We start from the raw sequence: 18,735 nt of genomic DNA on the forward strand, positions 1-18,735 counted from the left end.
TACCTGTGCGTGATAAGCAAAACAGGGGCCAGTGGGCAATTACGGCAGCATACTCACAACCTCCTCCCAGATACCCTCCAGCGTGACTGAGCACACATACAATGGGAGGAGGGAGGCAAGTTGCAAGCCCCACCTGAGTTGGCTAATATGGATGCATGGCCTCACAGGTGCTACCTTAATGCTGCCTTGAAGATATTCAAGGCGCATTAATTATGGAGTTTACACACCTCCAAGTATAACATTTAAACAAAAAACGTGGTCTCAAATGGCTGGAGGTGCTCAACCCCAAATGCGGTTGTGCATTTATACTGGGGGAGCAGATCCTGCCCTTGTAGTCCGTTGCTAAGGGGGATCCCCAGCATAAAAATGCATACAATGGAGGATGCCTGCAGCGGATTACAAGTGCTACAATAGAATCCTACACCAGATAGACGGTGTGGATGTGTAACAATTAGAATAATACAATACAGGAATATGGGTGCACTACTGTGGTAGATGTATACAATGACATTGGCTATCCCTCAACACTGATGTTAAAATTGAGACATTCGCCGGTGTATCCTTATATGAAGGACACACCAGAACCCGCACACCAACGCCAAGGTTTCTCAAGATGGTGCGGGACCTACGCTAATCCTACCTGTGCGTGATAAGCAAAACAGCATACTCAACGGCAACGGCAGCATACTCACAACCTCCTCCCAGATACCCTCCAGCGTGACTGAGCACACATGCAATGGGAGGAGGGAGGAAAGTTGCAAGCCCCACCTGAGTTGGCTAATATGGGTGCATGGCCTCACAGGTGCTACCTTAATGCTGCCTTGAAGATATTCAAGGCGCATTAATTATGGAGTTTACTGACACTGGTGACAGATTTTCTTTAAACTTTAACTTAAACTTCTTGTACAAATCCAGTACAATACCCGACCCTTCCTGAACTTCTGTTATTGCCGGACTATGCATTTTGGGAGCAGAGATGTGTTGTCCAATTGGGGCAATTGTACCTGGATGGGTTGTTCAAGTCTTTCCAAAAATTTAAGTTGACCCTTGATCTGTTGTGTACCTCATTATCTGCAACCATTATCTACAACTCCGTCATGCTGTTGAGATGTGGGTCATGTCAAGGTCTTTAGCTGTTCACTCTTGCCCCCCTTTGGATTTGGTGGTGATGTCCCAGGATTCCTCAGGTGTTATCTCCTCTTTATACAATGAGCTCCTACGATACCCCTTACTGTTCAAGGCAAATGGAGCTGTGATGTGGGTGGGAAACGGCTTTGTCTTATACCCCATTGTTGTCCCTTTCCAAGGCCGATTCTTTTGCTATATATGCTTGGCTTATGCTTCGACTCCTTGTGAGCAGGATGGTGCTACTTTCTTGCATATGGTTTGGGATTGCCCTCTGTTTCTTCCCTTTTGTCGAGAGGTCTTAGACATTATACATAGAGTTTAGGGTATGTAATTCCCTCTCTCACCCAAATGTTGTCTCTTGGGCCTTATTGGCTGTAGTGAAGAGCTTGCTGGCCCTCAAGTGGAAGTTCTCTATTGGGCGAGGAAACTCATTGTTCAGTTCTGGCTCCGCCCCACTCCTCTAGCTATTACTGAATATATGTAAAAAACAGAAAAAGGAGGAGAGGGCAGCGACTCATGTAATTCCGTGGGTAAATTCCCCAGAAAAACCCAGTTAAGAGTTGCACTCATCTGGGGTATATCTTGATATGAAGTGTATCACCTTTCCGTATGGGGTCAGATGTTGGATCTCGGGCTACAGCCTGCAGAATCTGGCCAAAGTGTCCAATAGGGGTCGGCAGGAGTATAGGAAGGGTCGCTGAGAAATGATGTGATCTGCGGTGGCGCTGCGGTTGAAAGATCAAATTGGTACCAGTCCGGTATAGATAAAATTTCACATGTATTGGTTAATAGATATGAGAATCAGACATGCAAGACACATTTCGGGGGCAGGTTCCCTCTTGTTCAATTTCAGAAGTTATGTCTAGTAAAATGCATTAGGTTATCATTTAAATAATGGAAAAAGAAGCGTCGAAGTCCACAGGTCAGGGGTCAGCCCAAGGGCGTGACAAAGGAGTTATACGTCACTTATTGTAAAACCATGTCCTATTCTAAAATACATGTTAAAAACTAGGGATCGACCGATTATCGGTATGGCCGATATTATAGGCCGATAATCACGATTTTGGGCATAATCGGTATCGGCAATTACCTTGCCGATAATGCCCCTCCCCGCACCGCCCCCACTGCACCGCCCCCCTGACCCACCGCACCGTGTCGCACCCCCCACCATAGTGCTGGGCGGTATACCGGTATGGATTTTTGCCCATACCGCTATATCGGTCAGGCCCCTCCCCCACCTTCCGAGTAAATAACATTTTTTTTACTTACCCGTAATGGGGGTGGTCCGGGCCATCCATCCTTCCTTCCCGTAGTGTCCGACGGCATTACGGGTGGAGGGTGAACCGGTCCGGGCTGTCCTTCTCCGGGGGTCATCTTCTCCACTCCGGGCAGGCTCCGGCCTAGTACGCTGCATAGACGCCGCTACGCCGTGACGTCAGGTGCGTCGCTGCGCACGGGCGTCACTGCGCAGCGGCGTCTATGCAGCGTACTAGGCCGGAGCCTGCCCGGAGTGGAGAAGATGATCCCCGGAGAAGAAGGACAGCCCAATCCGGTTCACCCTCCACCCGGAATGCCGTTGGATACTACAGGAAGGAAGGATGGCCCGGACCACCCTGACAGGTAGGGGGAGAGAAGCGGGTGGTGGTGGCGGCGGCCTATGGCACCGCAAAAGCCACTGCAGTGCATTGATTTAAAGCGCCCGCTTTAAATCAATGATCTGCAGCGGTGTCGAGGGGGGATAAATAGCTGATAACTTATACCGGAATATCGGTATAAGTTATCGGCTATCGGCCCTAACCTCCACCGATTATTGGTATCGGCCCTAAAAAACCGATATCGGTCGATCCCTATTAAAAACATCAATACAGTGTATTACAATAAAATAGCAACATAAAATAGGTTTACAAGTGTACTGGTATTCATAGATGCTTTCAAATGTAAATGCAATGTATGAAGAGCGCTGCTAGAGTGAGGAGATTTGGAATTGAAGACAAGGCTTGAAGTATAGTTGTGTACATTGTGCACTGGGCAGTTCGTGCTGGTTCATTCATAAATTCAGGTAACCAATCCGTGAGTAAGTGAGCTTGACGTCACCCTCTGAGCGGAGAATCGGAACTGAAGTTATCTATTTATACAATCATGTGTTCTGATGGCGACCAATGGGAGGCGCTTGGTAACAGTATTCAAAAGTGAATGCGGCTAATAGTAGCAGCACCGATATCCAAAAATATCCAATGGTAGCATTGTCGATATCTAGTTTTTATACAGTCACGTGTCCATTTGGTGACCAATGGAAGGCGCCCGGTAAACTTGTTCAGAATGTATGCGACCAATAGTAGTAGTGATGCTCTCTAATGTGATTTTACATAGTTTAAAAACCTGCTATTTAGTCGGTTTTAAAAAAAGTCTGTTCAACCAATCAGGTGTATGCCTCTGCCGGCTGATTTTCTCAAAGGAGAGCTGTTTAGCCAATCAAATCCTGACGGGTGTTTTTGGAACAGAATATCTAGCGTATATATGAACGTGGTAACAGTAGCCAATCAGCTGAAGCTAGCTGGGGGGTCGTAGCTAATCAGAGTATAGCCTCCCCGTGTTTTGAAAGGGAGGGAATTTTTTGTACATACATTGTCTTTTTGGTATAATAAAGGGTTTTGAATGCCACTAAGTGAAGAAAATAAAAGGTAGTTGACATGAAGAGTGGCATCTATGTAAGGAAAAGGAAATTTACACAGAATGCTCGATAAACTCGTTTAGACCCAGCGGAATTAAAGTTTTGAGCTTGAAAATCCAAAAATTCTCTCTTCTGCATAGTTGGACGCCATGGCCAAGCCATGGCTTGTGACGGGGATGTTTTCAATGGGTAGCATGGAGAAATTTTAGAAATTACAGTCGTGTTTCAAAGCCACATGACGGGAAACACTAAGGAGGTGGTACCCATTTTTGACATTGGACAGATGTTTGTTAAGTCTGGTACTTAGCATTTGGGTAGTTTTTCCGACGTATTGGGAAGGACATTCTGGTAAGTAGATTAGTCAGTTTTGCATGACATTAGGGATTTGATCCGATATGTCTCTCCTGTTGTGTTGGATGTAAATTCTTTACATCGGTTTTTAATATCCAAGAAGTACTTGCAGTTCGTTGTGCAGCACCGAAAAGAGCCTGTAATTGCTTCTTTAGTGAAGATGGATTTCTTTTCATTTTTTAACTTGCTGGGAGCTAGGACATTCTTAAAGGGGTTCTCCGATGGAAAACTTTTTTTTTAAATCAACTGGTGCCAGAAAGTTAAACAGATTTGTAAATTACTTCTATTAAAAAATCTTAATCCTTCCAGTACTTATTAGCTGCTGAATACTACAGAGGAAATTATTTTCTTTTTGGAACACAGAGCTCTCTGCTGACATCATGACCACAGTGCTCTCTGCTGACATCTCTGTCCATTTTAGGAACTGTCCAGAGTAGGAGAAAATTGCCATAGCAAACATATGCTGATCTGAACAGTTCCTAAAATGGACAGAGATGTCAGCAGAGAGCACTGTGGTCATGATGTCAGCAGAGAGCTCTGTGTTCCAAAAAGAAAAGAATTTCCTCTGTAGTATTCAGCAACTAATAAGTACTAGAAGGATTAAGATTTTTTTATAGAAGTAATTTACAAATCTGTTTAACTTTCTGGCACCAGTTGATTTAAAAAAAAAAAAAAAAAAGTTTTCCACCGGAGTACACCTTTAAGGAATCTGTTTCTTCTAAATATTACCTGGGATTGTGGGGATATGATGTATTCTAGAAAAGGATCCATCAGTAGCACATTCCAATGTGTCTGGAGTATATGTTTGGTGAATTTGTACGTTGTCAAAAAATTGTAAGAGTATGTACTCCCTCGAGGTATGTTGCTAGTAGGATTAATGGTTTTTGGTTTGGAGACAAGATTTCTGGTTGAGGAGGCTGGTTTTGAACTTGCTGTTTTTGATAAGGGATTTCGGGTAGCACTTTGCCTTGAATCTGCTGTCCAGGATTTTACTTTGGTTTAGAAAATCAGCCCTTGATCTACAGTTTCGGCAGATTCTCTTATATTGTCCATAGGGGATATTTTTTGTCCATTTATCTGAATGACAGCTTGTAGAATCCAAGTAACTATTCCCGTCAACGGCCTCAAAGAAAGTTTGAATGTTTTGGTTTTTGTATGGCCCTGGGTTTCATGTGATACTACGACATCCAGGAATTTCACGTTATTGTCATAGTGTGTGTGGATAAATTGGACATTCCAGGAATTTTCATTTAGAGAGGAGATGAATTGGGTTAGTTGAAATTTGCTGCTGTCCCATACAATAAATATATCATCAATGTATCTCCGATATATTATGCAGTGTTTAAAAAGGGGAGTCTGGTAAATCAGTTGTTCCTCGAAGGAACGCATAAAAAGATTTGCCCGGGTGGGTGGGAACCGCGTCCCCATCGCGGTCCCGCAGTGCTGTTGGTATATTTGGCCATTGAATTGAGAAAAGTTATGTTCCAGTATACCGTATTTTTCGCCGTATAAGACGCACTTTTTCTTCCCCAAAACGGGGGGGGGAGTTGGTGCGTCTTATACGGCGAATATACGCCCGAGGCTGCTGCGGGCGAGAGCGGGAAGTCAGTGGTAAGTACAGAGGCTGTGGGGGTGCGGTACAGTGCTGACTACCCGCTCCCCGCCCGCAGCAGCCTCATGACCACCGGTGAATTTTTCACCTCACTCCCCGACTATGTTTATTGCCCTACGCCTGGAACATACAGTTCCGGGCGCCGGGCAAGTGAATTACTAATAACTGTATACTAAAAACCAGGGTGCCTCCAGCTGTTGTGAAACTACAACTCCCAGCATGCCCGGACCGGCAAAGGCTGTCCGGGCATGCTGGTAGTTGTATTTTCACAACAGCTGGAGGCACCCTGGTTTTTAGTATACATGAATTAGTTTTTACCTGCTCTGGCCGGCCCCCGCCTGCAGCTGCACACAGGAGCCGGCCCAGGCAGATAATCATAGGTTTTCCTATGCCGGACATCCCTGTGTCCCGAAAAATCTTTTCGGGACATAAGGATGTCCGCGGGTCACTAACCATTCCCAGGCCGATGCGCGTCCTCCTCCGGTCCTCCTGCGATCCTCCGCCTCTCTATGGTTGTACGCACAGGACCTCAGTGACGTCCCGTGCGTACAACCATAGAGGCGCAGGAGGACCGGAGGAAGACGCGCTGGCCGGGGCCTGGTGAGTGACCGGCCGCGCGTAATCTTCAGTCTTCCGGTCACCGCTCCTCCGGTCCTGGCACCTACTGCGATGGTCCATAGGCCATAGCAGTAAATTGTGACACCGGGCCAGAGGAGCGGTGACCGGAACACTGTGGGGGCAGCACACAACCATACAGCCTCCAGCCGTACACTGTATATGGCTGGAAGCTGTATGTCTGTGGGGGGGAGCTGCCTACCATTGTGGGGGAACTATACTGCCAACTATTGTGGGGGGGAGCTGCCTACCATTGTGGGGGAACTATACTGCCAACTATTGTGGGGGAACTATACTGCCAACCATTGTGGGGGGGGGGGGAGCTGCCTGCCATTGTGGGGGAACTATACTGCCAACTATTGTGGGGGAACTATATTGCCAACCATTGTGTGGGGGGGGGGGAGCTGCCTACCATTGTGGGGGAACTATACTGCCAACTATTGTGGGGGAACTATACTGCCAACCATTGTGGGGGGGGGGAGCTGCCTACCATTGTGGGGGAACTATACTGCCAACTATTGTGGGGGAACTCTACTGCCAACTATTGTGGGGGAACTATACTGATATAAAATATTTTACTACAGTATTTGGTTCAGAATCTTTTTTTTTCTAGATTTTCCTCCTTTAAAATTGGGTGCGTCTTATATGCCGAAGAGTCTTATATGGAGAAAAATACGGTAAATCTTAATTTTTGGAAGTAGGAAATCACGTTGTTCTGTAGGCATCTGTTCATCACAGTCGAGGTATTGAGAGATGGCTGAGATTCCTTTATTGTGCTGTATAATTGTATATAATGAAGTGATGTCCATGGTGAGGAAGGAGTAATGTTCTTACTCCTTCCTCACCATGTAATGTTCTTACTCCCTTCTCACCATAGACATCACATCATTATATATAATTATACAGAACAATAAAGGAATCTCAGCCGTCTCTCAATACCTCGACCGTGATGAACAGATGCCTACAGAACAACATGATTTCCTACTTCAAGCAATATGATCTATACTGGAACAAAACTTTTTTTAATTCAATGGCCAAATATACCGACAGCACTGCGGGACCGCGATGGGGACGTAGTTCGCACCCTGCCTGGTAAAATCTTTTCCACCCCCTTTTCCATCCCCTTTTTAAACACTGCATAATATATCGGAGATACATTGACAATATATTTATCGTATGGGACAGCAGCGAATTCCAACTAACCCAATTCATCTCTCTAAACAAAAATTCCTGGAATGTCCACTTCACCCACACACACTATGACAATAACACGGAATTCTTGGATCTCGTAGTATCACATGACACCCACAAAAAACAAAACTTTCTTTAAGGCCGTTGACAGGAATAGTTACTTGGATTTTACATTCAGACAAATGGACAAAAAATATCCCCTAAGGACAATATAAGAGAATCTGCCGAAACTGTATATCAAGGGCCGATTTTCTAAACCAAAGTAAAATCCTGGACAGCAGATTCAGGGCAAAGGGCTACAAGAAATCCCTTATCAAAAACAGCAAGTTCAAAGCCAGCCTCCTCGACTAGAAAACATGTCTCCAACCCAAAACCATAAATCCTACTAGCAACATACCTGGAGGGAGTACATACTCTTACAATTTTTTGACAACGTACTCCACTGATCAAAAAATCATCAATGGATCCTTTTCTAAAAGGCATCATACCCCCACATCCTCAGGTAACATTTAGAAGAAATAGATCTCTTAATAATATCCTAGCCCCCAGCAAGTTAAAAAATGAAAAGAAATCCATCTTCACTAATGAAGCAATTTTCGGTGCTGCACCACGAACTGCAAGTGCTGCTTGAATATTAAAAACCGATGTAAAGAATGTCACAAAAGGAGAGACATATAGGATTAAATCCCTAATGTCATGCAAAACTGACTATGTTATCTACTTACTAGAATGCCCTTGCGGCACCCAATACGTTGGAAGGACCACCCAAATGCTAAGTGCCAGACTCAACAAACATCGGTCCAATGTAAAAAAATTTACCAACACCATAGTGTTTCCCTTCATGTGGCTTAGAAACACGACTGTAATTTCTCAAATTTCTCCTTGCTACCCATTGAACACATCTCCGTCACAAGCCATCGCCGATATACGCAACTATGCAGAAGAGAGAATTTTGGATTTTCAAGCTCAAAACTTTAATTCCACTAGGCCTTAAAGATTATCTAGCATACTGTATACATTTCTTTTCCCTTACATAGATGCCACTCTTCATGTCAATTACCTGTTATTTTCTTCACTTAGTGGCATTCAAAACCCTTTATTATACCAAAAATACAATGTATGTACAAAAAATTCCCTCCCTTCCAAAACACGGGGAGGCTACACTCTGATTGGTTGCTACCCCCACAGCTAGCTTCAGCTGATTGGCTACTGTTACCACGTTCATATACGCTAGTGTATATATATTCTGTTCCAAAAACATCTGTCAGGATTTGATTGACTAAACGGCTCTCCTTTGAGAAAATCAGCCGGCAGAGGCATACACCCGATTGGTTGAACAGACTTTTTTTTTTTTAACCAACTTTATAGTTGGCTTCCAACTATGTAAAATCACATTAGAGATCGGCGCTGCTACTATTGGTCGCATACATTTTGAACAAATTGACAGAGCACCTCCCATTGATCACCAAATGGACAGGTGACTGTATAAATACTAGATATCGACTCTGCTACCATTGGATATTTTTGTATATCGGTGCTGCTACTATTGGCCACATTCACTTTTGAATACTGTTACCAGGCGTCTCCCATTGGTCGCCATCAGAACACGTGATTGTATAAATTGATAACTTCAGTTCCGATTCTCTGCTCAGATGGTGACGTCAAGCTCACCTATTCATGGATTGGTTACCTGAATTTATGAATGAACCAGCACGAACTGCCCAGTGCACGATGTACACAACTGTACTAAGCATCTATGAATACCAGTACACTTGTAAACCTATTTTATGTTGTTATATTATTGTAATACACTGTATTGATGTTTTTAATATGTATTTTAGAATTGGACATGGTTTTACAATAAATGACATATAACTCCTTTGTCACGTCCCTGGGCTTCTTTTCCCATTATTTAATTGACAACCTAATGCATTTGACTAGATATTACTTCTGCAATTGAAAAAGGGGGAACCTGCCCCCAATCGCGTCTTGCATGTCTGATTCTCATATTTATTAACCAATAAATGTGAAATGTTATCAATGCCGGACTGGTACCGATTTGATCTTTCAATGGGGGCACCACCGTAGATCACACTATTTCTCTGCATCCCTTCCTAGCTATTACTGAGTTAGATACCTATGCTTCTTTGATTGTCCGTCTTGAACGGGTGATCTACCGAAAGTATAAAGTGCTGCATAAGTTCAATTAAGTCTGGAGCCCATGGTATGGGGAGTACCGTCTGGGTTGTTTCCCTGGTCTGTAGTCTAACCTGGTTGGCTGGTGAGGGGGGTTCTCTCAGTCACAGACATTTCTTTATTTAGGTGCAGGGTTCTCTTCTATAATGTCTCCTTTTCATGCACTGGGTGGAGAAGGACTGTATGGAGTTGTATTGTTCTATGTATTATAAACTGTATATTGTGCCTTTCTATCAAATCTTTGTGCCGAGAGGTGCCCTTTTTGTCTGTTGTAGGTTGTTGTGTATTTTTGTAATTGTTTGTTAACTTTATAATATGTTAATAAAAATATCTGATTCAAAAAACAAATCTAGTACAATACAGTTGCTTGAGTGAAGCTCGGAATGATACAGCTTTTTAGCCAGATGGATATTTGGTCATTGTCCCTTTAATTGTTACTTCTACAGCCAATTTAGGGTATTTAGAAGTCTCTGAGGTACTTTATGTGCATTGACTAATGCAGATGTAGACATATGTAAGTGTTCACAGGTGTCCAGAGTTCAATTAGCTTTATCTCTACTTATGAGGATCTTGACAGGTTGGCTTACTGTGGTGCAATATGTATACTTTTACTCACACAACTCTGTTTTTTGACATGATACCCGTAGAGATCTACTTAGGAAAACTTGATAAGGTGTCAAGACTTGACACACTTTATTTTTACAGCATTGGCAGGAACAGTAACTTGCTTTTAGAACAGGATTTTACCTAGAGGTATTACATGTGGCCTAGGTGTATGTATCCCTGGCAAGAGAAGGGCTAGGAGATGTTGTACTGACCAAAGCCAGGCCAAGACTGGCTAGATGGGCAAACTTTTTCTGGCCTGGGCCATACTGGAAGAGGAGGCTGGACTAGGAAATTCCTCCCTAAGTCAATGTTTGTGAGAGATTACGGGACCCTGACATCATTTATCTGATACAGTACTGCAGATTTTAACCCTTACACATCTTGTTTCATCTCAGTGTGTGCAAGTAATTGGTGCAATGCACAAAAATACTCTTACAAATAACTTACAATACTCCATACATGTTTATTCATTATACAGAAAACTTTCTTACAGCCACACGACAACGTAGCTGGTAAAAAAATTAGTCATCCAATTGGTTTCAAGGGGCTGTTCCCTGCTCTGGTGGTCTTAATTGACAGGTTTGTTCCTTATTTGTATATAGTGAGAAATGTATCAGTCAATCTCAGCGGGAGTGGATTGGAAACTATGATTTCTTTAAAGGGTTTTCCCCATCTGGGCCTTTTATGGCATATCTACAGGATATACTATAAATGTCCCCTAGGAACGGGTCCCACCTCTCAGACCTACACCTACCTCTACACCTATCTCCAGGTTGAAAGCTCCCTAGCTCCCTCTGGCCTGTTTCCGACCACTGGAGGTATTCTGTAAACCGGAAACAGGCAAAGCGGGTCAGTTAAGCAGTATGCATACATTGACTTTAATGGGAGTTGTGCAAATGACAAAGACCTGTGAACTACACTAAAGTACTCTTAGTGTTCTGCTTCCAGGCAAGTTTGCACTGTTAGCTCAATGACTGACAGCTATTAGCCCAGCAGCTGAACTAAAAACGCAAGTTATTTTTTCATAGCTGAGGGATAAGTGGTTGCCAGATAGTTCTGACATCATGTAAACTTTGAGAAAACAAAGAAATGAAATACTTACATATCAAGTCTGTCATATCCCCTTGACACAGAGGTTTAGATTGTGAGCAAAACCTGTGGAAATCATTAGGATCTACCAACTAAAATGAAATGTCTATGGCTAGTGATGTAAACAAGCACTGAATGTCTAGTACACAGATCTATAGATCATGATTATATATGACTCTATAGATATTATAAAGGAATAGTTTAGGTAGATAGTATTCCAGTCACCGCTGGAGCCTGAGGTAGATTGTTGCAGCACTAATAGGGGCCTGGGAAAACACATGGAAGTGCAGTACCGGGGGGGGGGGGACTCCATATATTTGCTGAATACTAACATTAGTAATGTTAGTAATGTCAATTTCTTTTTATTCATACACAGAACTTTGTCTGAATCAGTCTTTGGAGAATCCAGGAGAAATCCTCATGTGAAAACAGCCAGAAATTATACATCTTGTCCTAAAGTGTCTAAAGACAAACAAAAGGAATGCGGGAGCGGAAGCAAAACCACACAAGTCCCATTTTTCACTGCTATCCCATCAGAAAAATATGGCCGGTCCTTGGAATCTCAAGACAAACCACTTTCTTCCTTAGATTTTTCATGGCCTTTGCCGAACTCTCTGTTTCAGGATACAATTCCAGTCATGAATGAAAGTCTAGTTCCTATCACAAATAAGAGCGTCACTACTGACATTGAAATAAACAACAACGATGGAGAGTGTTGCCACCTGGAATGGTTATGTAGTATCGGAGGGCTTGAGGATGGAAAATTCACAGAGTCTTTGTTTAATAGTTTTGCAGATATCAACAATTTGACTCCGGAAATGAACAAACAAAATCTTTCATTGTCACAAAATCACTTTTTCAGCTCAGACAGTTTATATCCAGAAGTGATAATGTTAGGACATTCCCCAGTAGGTGCCACTTATAGCTATGGAAATACAATAAAGAATGGAAAGTTAGCAGCAAAGATTGATGAGTTCAACAGAGTGGTGTTTAAAGCTGGCAAAGGAAATACATTTAGCCGTGATGAAATGGTAACGGAGGTGGCACTGGATATAGATGAACATTTAAGTGCCCCAGTTCCTCAGCCGGTAACTACAGGAAAAGCTCTTACAATACCACTGACTGTAACTGAGACAAAGGAGACGACTTTTGCTACCAGCTCATCTCATAATGGTGCCACAGTGGAGAAACCTACCACTCAACAACGTCCACAGACAAATGGACCTCATATTATGAGTAGCTACAAGAACACACTACAAAAACACAACTGGAAAGGCATCAATTTGTCAGGACGGCCACGGTCAGCAGACTCTAGGTCCAACTATGGGGTTGTGGAAAAGCTTCTGAAAAGCTACGAGACCAAAGTTGCTGCTCCTATTTGTAAATCTAAGCAATCTGTAAGCAAATGGACACAATCAGACTTCCTGTTGACTAATGACAGCTCTGAAACATTGACTCAATGTTTAGAAATGCTTCATCTTGAGCAAACAGCAAAGGTTCTGCAGAATGACATTCACTGGTATCCACATCAGGACTCCTTAAGCCTAAAGCTGCCTGAGGTAAGAATACAATTCCGCCGCAGAGTTTGTTATCACATTCAACTGGTTACCCATCTTCCCATAGAGGCAACATTTGAGGCATTTGACTCTAGCAACACCAGAGCTATTCTGGAGCTAAACATTTTCATAATTGAGAATCCTAGAACTGAAATCTCTTGTCCTGCCAGCTTCTCTCGCCTGTGTTTGGTAGAGCTAAAGATGGTGATCAGTCTATCGGCCATCCCAACTTCTTCCAAATAACGCTGAAGCTGCTGTACACTTCTGTTTTATTAGCCTCCTCCTAGACCCCAGCAATCAAACTTCTACTTTGTCATACACTTTGTTTCTTTCTCACACAGATGAGGTGTTGTTACAGTGTATTAGTAAAGCCACTTCTTTTTGAGTTAAAAGGGTGCTGCAGGGAACAGAACTTATCAGGGGGGTTAAGTGTTTGATCATGGGGGGGGGGGTCTGACTGCTGGGACCCTATAACTTGAGACAGGGGAGAAATATGGTTTGCTGTACTTAACCCCTTAAGGACAGAGCCCATTTTGGCCTTAACCTCTTAAGGACGCAGGGACTATGCATACGCCCTGCATCCTGAGTCCTTAAGAATGCAGGGCGTATCCATACGGCCATGGGAATTCCCGTCCCCGCCGCTCGCTGGGATGGGACCGGACCGGGGTGAGTGCTGATATCTATCAGCAGGCACCCCGTGCAAAACCCTGGGGGGGTCCTGAGACCCCCCCCCATGTTGGCAATCGCCGCAAATCGCCGGTCAATTCAGACCTGCGATTTGCGGCTATTCCAGGTCAATCGGGTCTCTGGTGACCCGTAAAAAAAGAGTGAATGGGGCTGTTCGAGACAGCCCCATTTGCCCTTACCTAGCAGGAGTGAGGTGGCACGGGTGCCGCCTCACAGTCACGTGATTAATCGGTCGGAACGACCGACCAATCACGACCCTGCTGGGCGTGGTCCGGCGGGAGTCCCCTGGTCTGGCGGGAGTCCCCTCAGGATCGTTGGCGGCAGTCCCAGCGGCAGGAGCGGTGGCAGCAGTGGCGATGGTCCCGGCGGTGCAGGATACAGCAGGAGGTGAGGCCTATTCACCTCCTGCTGTTGCTTAGCAACAACTGGCAGCATGCACATCCAAAGGGCATGCTGGGAGTTGTAGTTTTGCAACAGCAGGAGTTCCAACTACAACTCCCAGCATGCCCTTTGGAAGTCAGTGCATGCTGGGGGTTGTAGTTATGCAACAGCTAGAGGCACATTTTTTTCTATTCATCCAGCTGTTGCATAACTAAAAAATACCCCAAATGTGGGCTGTGTCCTTAAGGGCTTAAGTACTCACCCCTAGACATCTTATCCCCTATCCAAAGGATAGGGGATAAGATGTCAGATCGCCGGGGTCCTGCTGCTGGGGACCCCCGAGAATCGCCGCTGCGGCACCGCACTATCATTACTGCACAGAGCGAGTTCGCTCTGCATGTAATGACGGGCAATACAGGGGCCTGAGCATCGTTACGTCACTGCTCCGCCCCTCGTGATGTCACGGCCCGCCCCCTCAATACAAGTCTATGGGAGGGGGCGTGGCGGTCGTCACGCCCCCGCCATAGACTTGCATTAAGGGGGCGGACGGTGATGTCACAAGGGGCGGAGCCATGACGTCACGCTGCTCCGTCCCCTGTATCGCCCGTCATTATGCACAGAGCGAACTTGCTCTGTGCAGTAATGGTAGCGCGGTGCCACAACTGACATCTTATCCGCTATCCTTTGCAGGATGTGATGAAGATGACGATTGCTGTACTTGGCTTTCTTTGGTGCTCCCATAGAATTAGTGGTGCAGACAGCACACTCTCTATCTAGAGATCATGGGGCTCCAAGCGGTCTGATCCCCCGTGATCAGACACTTATGCCTTATCCTGTGACTAGGGAAAAGGATGTCTTTCACCACACAACATCTATAACTGTAGGAGTGGGACGTTACATTATGAGCAATGGCCTAATATGTTATTATCAGTGTCAATGCCTCCCTGATCACACTCACCGTATTTATAGTATGATAATTAAATGTCCAGTTCTGGAAAATATCCAGGTTCTTATTAATATTTTGCTCCGGCTCTCCCATAGAGATGTATTGAGGGGGCATGTTGGCCACTGTGTCACTGACTGCCGGGGCCCGGTACCGGAGATCGTGGGGCGGCCCCAGTGGTCGGATCCCCCCTCGATCTGAAATGTATCCCCTATCCTTAGGATAGGTGATATGTTTTCATATCCCGGAATACTCCTTTAAGCTGTATTTATCAAATGGTGCTCCTATAGCTGCTGTACAATAAGGATTTTTTCTCATCCAGGTATCAAGAACGCCTTCAAAAGAGAGCGGATTTTCACGTCCTGCGCGACCAGCAAATCAGCGTCCACCTTCTAGATGGGCTTCAGGAAGATTTCCCTCAATGCCTGCAGCTGTCAGGAGAGCAACACACTAGTGTCTTATTTTGCTAACAATCCACATCATAAATTATGTATTGACTTCCATAGTATACACCTTATTACGAAGTGGAACTTATAAAATGAACATGGCACTTTTCTTGGTGGATCTTATTACGGAATGTTCAGACAAGGCAGTGATGGTAGGCAGCTGTGTTACAAACAATAGGACAGTAGAAACAATACCACATTTTTTATATTAACTTTACAGCATATTTGTTAAAGGAGTCTTCATGCATATGTATGATGAATTTAATGTGTTCCTTTAACATTTGTGCTGATGGAAGCCATGATAGTACATGTAGTATTTTATACTGCCATGTCATCAGTTACCGACTTCGGTGTTTATTAGTAGCAGAAACATATTTCTATACTTTTTATATGTCGTTGTTTATTATACATTTTATTTTGCCATTTATTATGTTTCATAGACTTTTGTACAGTTCTATTATGTTAAATAAATTCACCATGAGTCATTGATATCATATGCATGTAACACGATCATAATGCATGTTTCTAAATACAGACTGTACTGTGTTTAGACATTGCTGACGGGATATACACATACAAACCACAGGACACATATATATTTACACTTAAGGATATACACTTATGATTTCATCTATACATCCTTTATTTGTAAAATAACCAATATGTATTCTATATGTGTTTATTTTCTATTAGCCTGAAGATATGCTTTCTATTGTACAGACCATATTAGCTCTGGTTATAAAAGGCATGTATCTCTATTGATATACTTGCTCTATGATCTTGTGCTCCTCTGTATAGTGGAAAGTCCACTATAAATATACAGGAGCACCTATATAAGTCCTAATAGGCTTTTCAGTAGCTAATATCCATTTCAGCCTGGATTCTTTATGAATAAAAAAAAAAAGATTTTTTGATAGGCTGGATGAGCAATTCTATTATCTGATATTTATAAAGAAAAAATCTGGGAAATGCCCCAGCTAATCCTGGTAAATTGCTTGTTTTTATAATGATGGACTTATCTCATTACATAGGACCATAACATATAAATTGCCAAACTGTAGTGTTTTAGTAGTCCTAGTTCTATTGTGTGGATCCATGGATTTCCAGTGAAATTGAAGATTTGAGGCTTTCTTGATGATTACGGGATGCTTGATGTCAAGTGTTTGTATGTGCAGTAGAGGAAAGGAAGGACTAGAACTTATTTTACTAGCATCAATACCCTGTTAGCATGTTTCTCAATATGTTTCAGCCAATGGTAAACTGTGTTGACTGATATATTAGGAGTACAGATATAAGCTGTATTTTGGCATCAGCTTGCGTACACAAAAATATTGAATCAGTAGCTCCAAGGAATATGATCCTTTGGTGCCAGGGATCCTACTATGCACCTACTAATATGTTTCTATCATCTCCAGTTACTGGTCATAAATTACATTTCCCCTTCACGCTAAAGTAGCAGGATAGTTTCCTTTTAGGTAGATGTAAAACTGATTTTTCTTATTACATTTGGCACCAGATAAAAAAAAAAAGTTTAGTCACTTAAAAGGTATTAAGCCCATGTGTTTGTGTTCAGTATATTTTTTGTTGTAGGGGGACCCATCAGTTCTGATGTGTAAATTTTAGTAAATTCTTGCATTCTCTGGAGCATCTTTTCTTAGAAATCTACAATATTCCACCTGGAATTGTATGAACTGAATAAATGACAGCTGGGTGCTACCACTCCTCTGGTCAACAGGGTGTGTTCTTGACTAACAGCGTCACAGTATTCTCCTGACATCCTCTTAACTTGGGGAAGTGTACCAACTAGCTGTCAATTTATTAAAACATTTTCGAATAGCACAGGAATGGAACAAACTTCAAATACAAGTATTTACTAAGCTGGTCATATCAGCAACAAGATAAAAATGGTTTAGTAATAGAAATAATGACCATAACAAGCCTTCGAGCCATAATTGAGATTATGGGAGAATTAATTATAAATGTAATTCACATATTCAACTTAAAGACTTGTCACAAGTTATTTTTTTTATTAGACTTCTGTAACATTTAAAAGATCAAAAAAAAAATATATATTTTTTTTGCCTTCCTCTGGATCAAGTCATCAGAAAATAACCACGTACACAAGTCTTTATATGCAAACAATCTTCATTTTTATCTAGGATTCATTCAAATAAACAAGAATCGATCCATATAGTAATTCCTCTGGATCAACACAGTAAGGTTATAGGTTAATGGACTCTTGCCTCTTTAACCTTATAAACTATGTACAAGAAAAATAAAACAAAATACCTAAATAGGAAGAGGAAGAAGCATTGTTCTTTAGTGACCAATTGAGATTAATCAAGGATAAAGAATGTTTTATAAACTGTAGTAGCGATTTCCATGTGCCCTTCCTAGTACACTTGACCTTTTATATAATGTTAGTGTTATCTACATTAAAAAGCCCTTAAGGTTTTCTTTCAGGGTTTTGAGGGTTGGTTTGTCCATGAATGTTGCGGAAGGATTGTTCATCTCCCCCTAGGTTTTTCTTCCAGAGTATTAGATGTTGCTACTGCACCACATTATTCACTGAATATATTTATTACTTTTGATGTAAAATATGGGTGGTTGAATTGTAAAATCCCAAAGCTTTGGTGCCTTTAATTCTATGTGATCTGCATTGAGTTTTATATGGCTGTATGAATAACGTGTTCTTTAAAACAATAAAACATTAGTGTCTGCAGATAGAGAGGAATGATCCTTTTCTTCAAGCACTTTTTCAAATCTTATTGGCTATTTGTAGAATTGATTTAGAGTGTGGTAATAAATATGATTCAATAACTTGCATTGTCAGTGTTTTGTTGTATTACAATTACATCCGATGATGTAAATGAGACATATCATTGTAGCCATTCACTTGGCCCAGATTGGAAAGTAAGGCTTCTTTCAGCTTTAGGGTACAGTATTCTGCGCAGATTTGATGCGCAGGATTTTCTGCTGCAGATTTCAATGTAAACTGAATGACTTGAAATCCTGCGCATCAAATCTGCCCAGAATACTGTACGTGTGAATAGACTCTTTAGGTTGGGTTTACACCACAAAATTTCTGAGTGGAATTCCGTTTTAAATTCCTCCTTGGAAATTACCAAGCAGTAGAGTCCCATTGCTGGCACACTGTGGAGTTTTCAAGACGAACTTTCCCCCAAAAAAATCTGCTTTAAAACTTGTTCAATGTTCTGACGGATTTCCGCTCCACAGGCAATACCGTTGATGAGGACGGGAAT

At 42.7% G+C, this 18,735-nt stretch overlaps 1 protein-coding gene across 1 annotated transcript in view; it reads left to right on the plus strand.

Moving 5' to 3' along the window:
- SOGA3 (SOGA family member 3) overlaps positions 1-18,292 on the plus strand; it is a 91,107-nt gene extending 72,815 nt beyond the window's left edge. Inside the window, exons 6-7 of the mRNA XM_056566491.1 lie at positions 11,836-13,018; positions 15,349-18,292. Coding sequence (XP_056422466.1) covers positions 11,836-13,018; positions 15,349-15,480 — 1,315 coding nt within the window. The 3' untranslated portion in view covers positions 15,481-18,292. The remainder of the gene's footprint in view (positions 1-11,835; positions 13,019-15,348) is intronic.
- The last annotated feature ends 443 nt before the right edge of the window (positions 18,293-18,735 follow it).

Source organism: Hyla sarda, chromosome 3 (assembly GCF_029499605.1).
Source record: "Hyla sarda isolate aHylSar1 chromosome 3, aHylSar1.hap1, whole genome shotgun sequence".
NCBI classification, from domain to species: Eukaryota; Metazoa; Chordata; class Amphibia; order Anura; family Hylidae; genus Hyla; species Hyla sarda.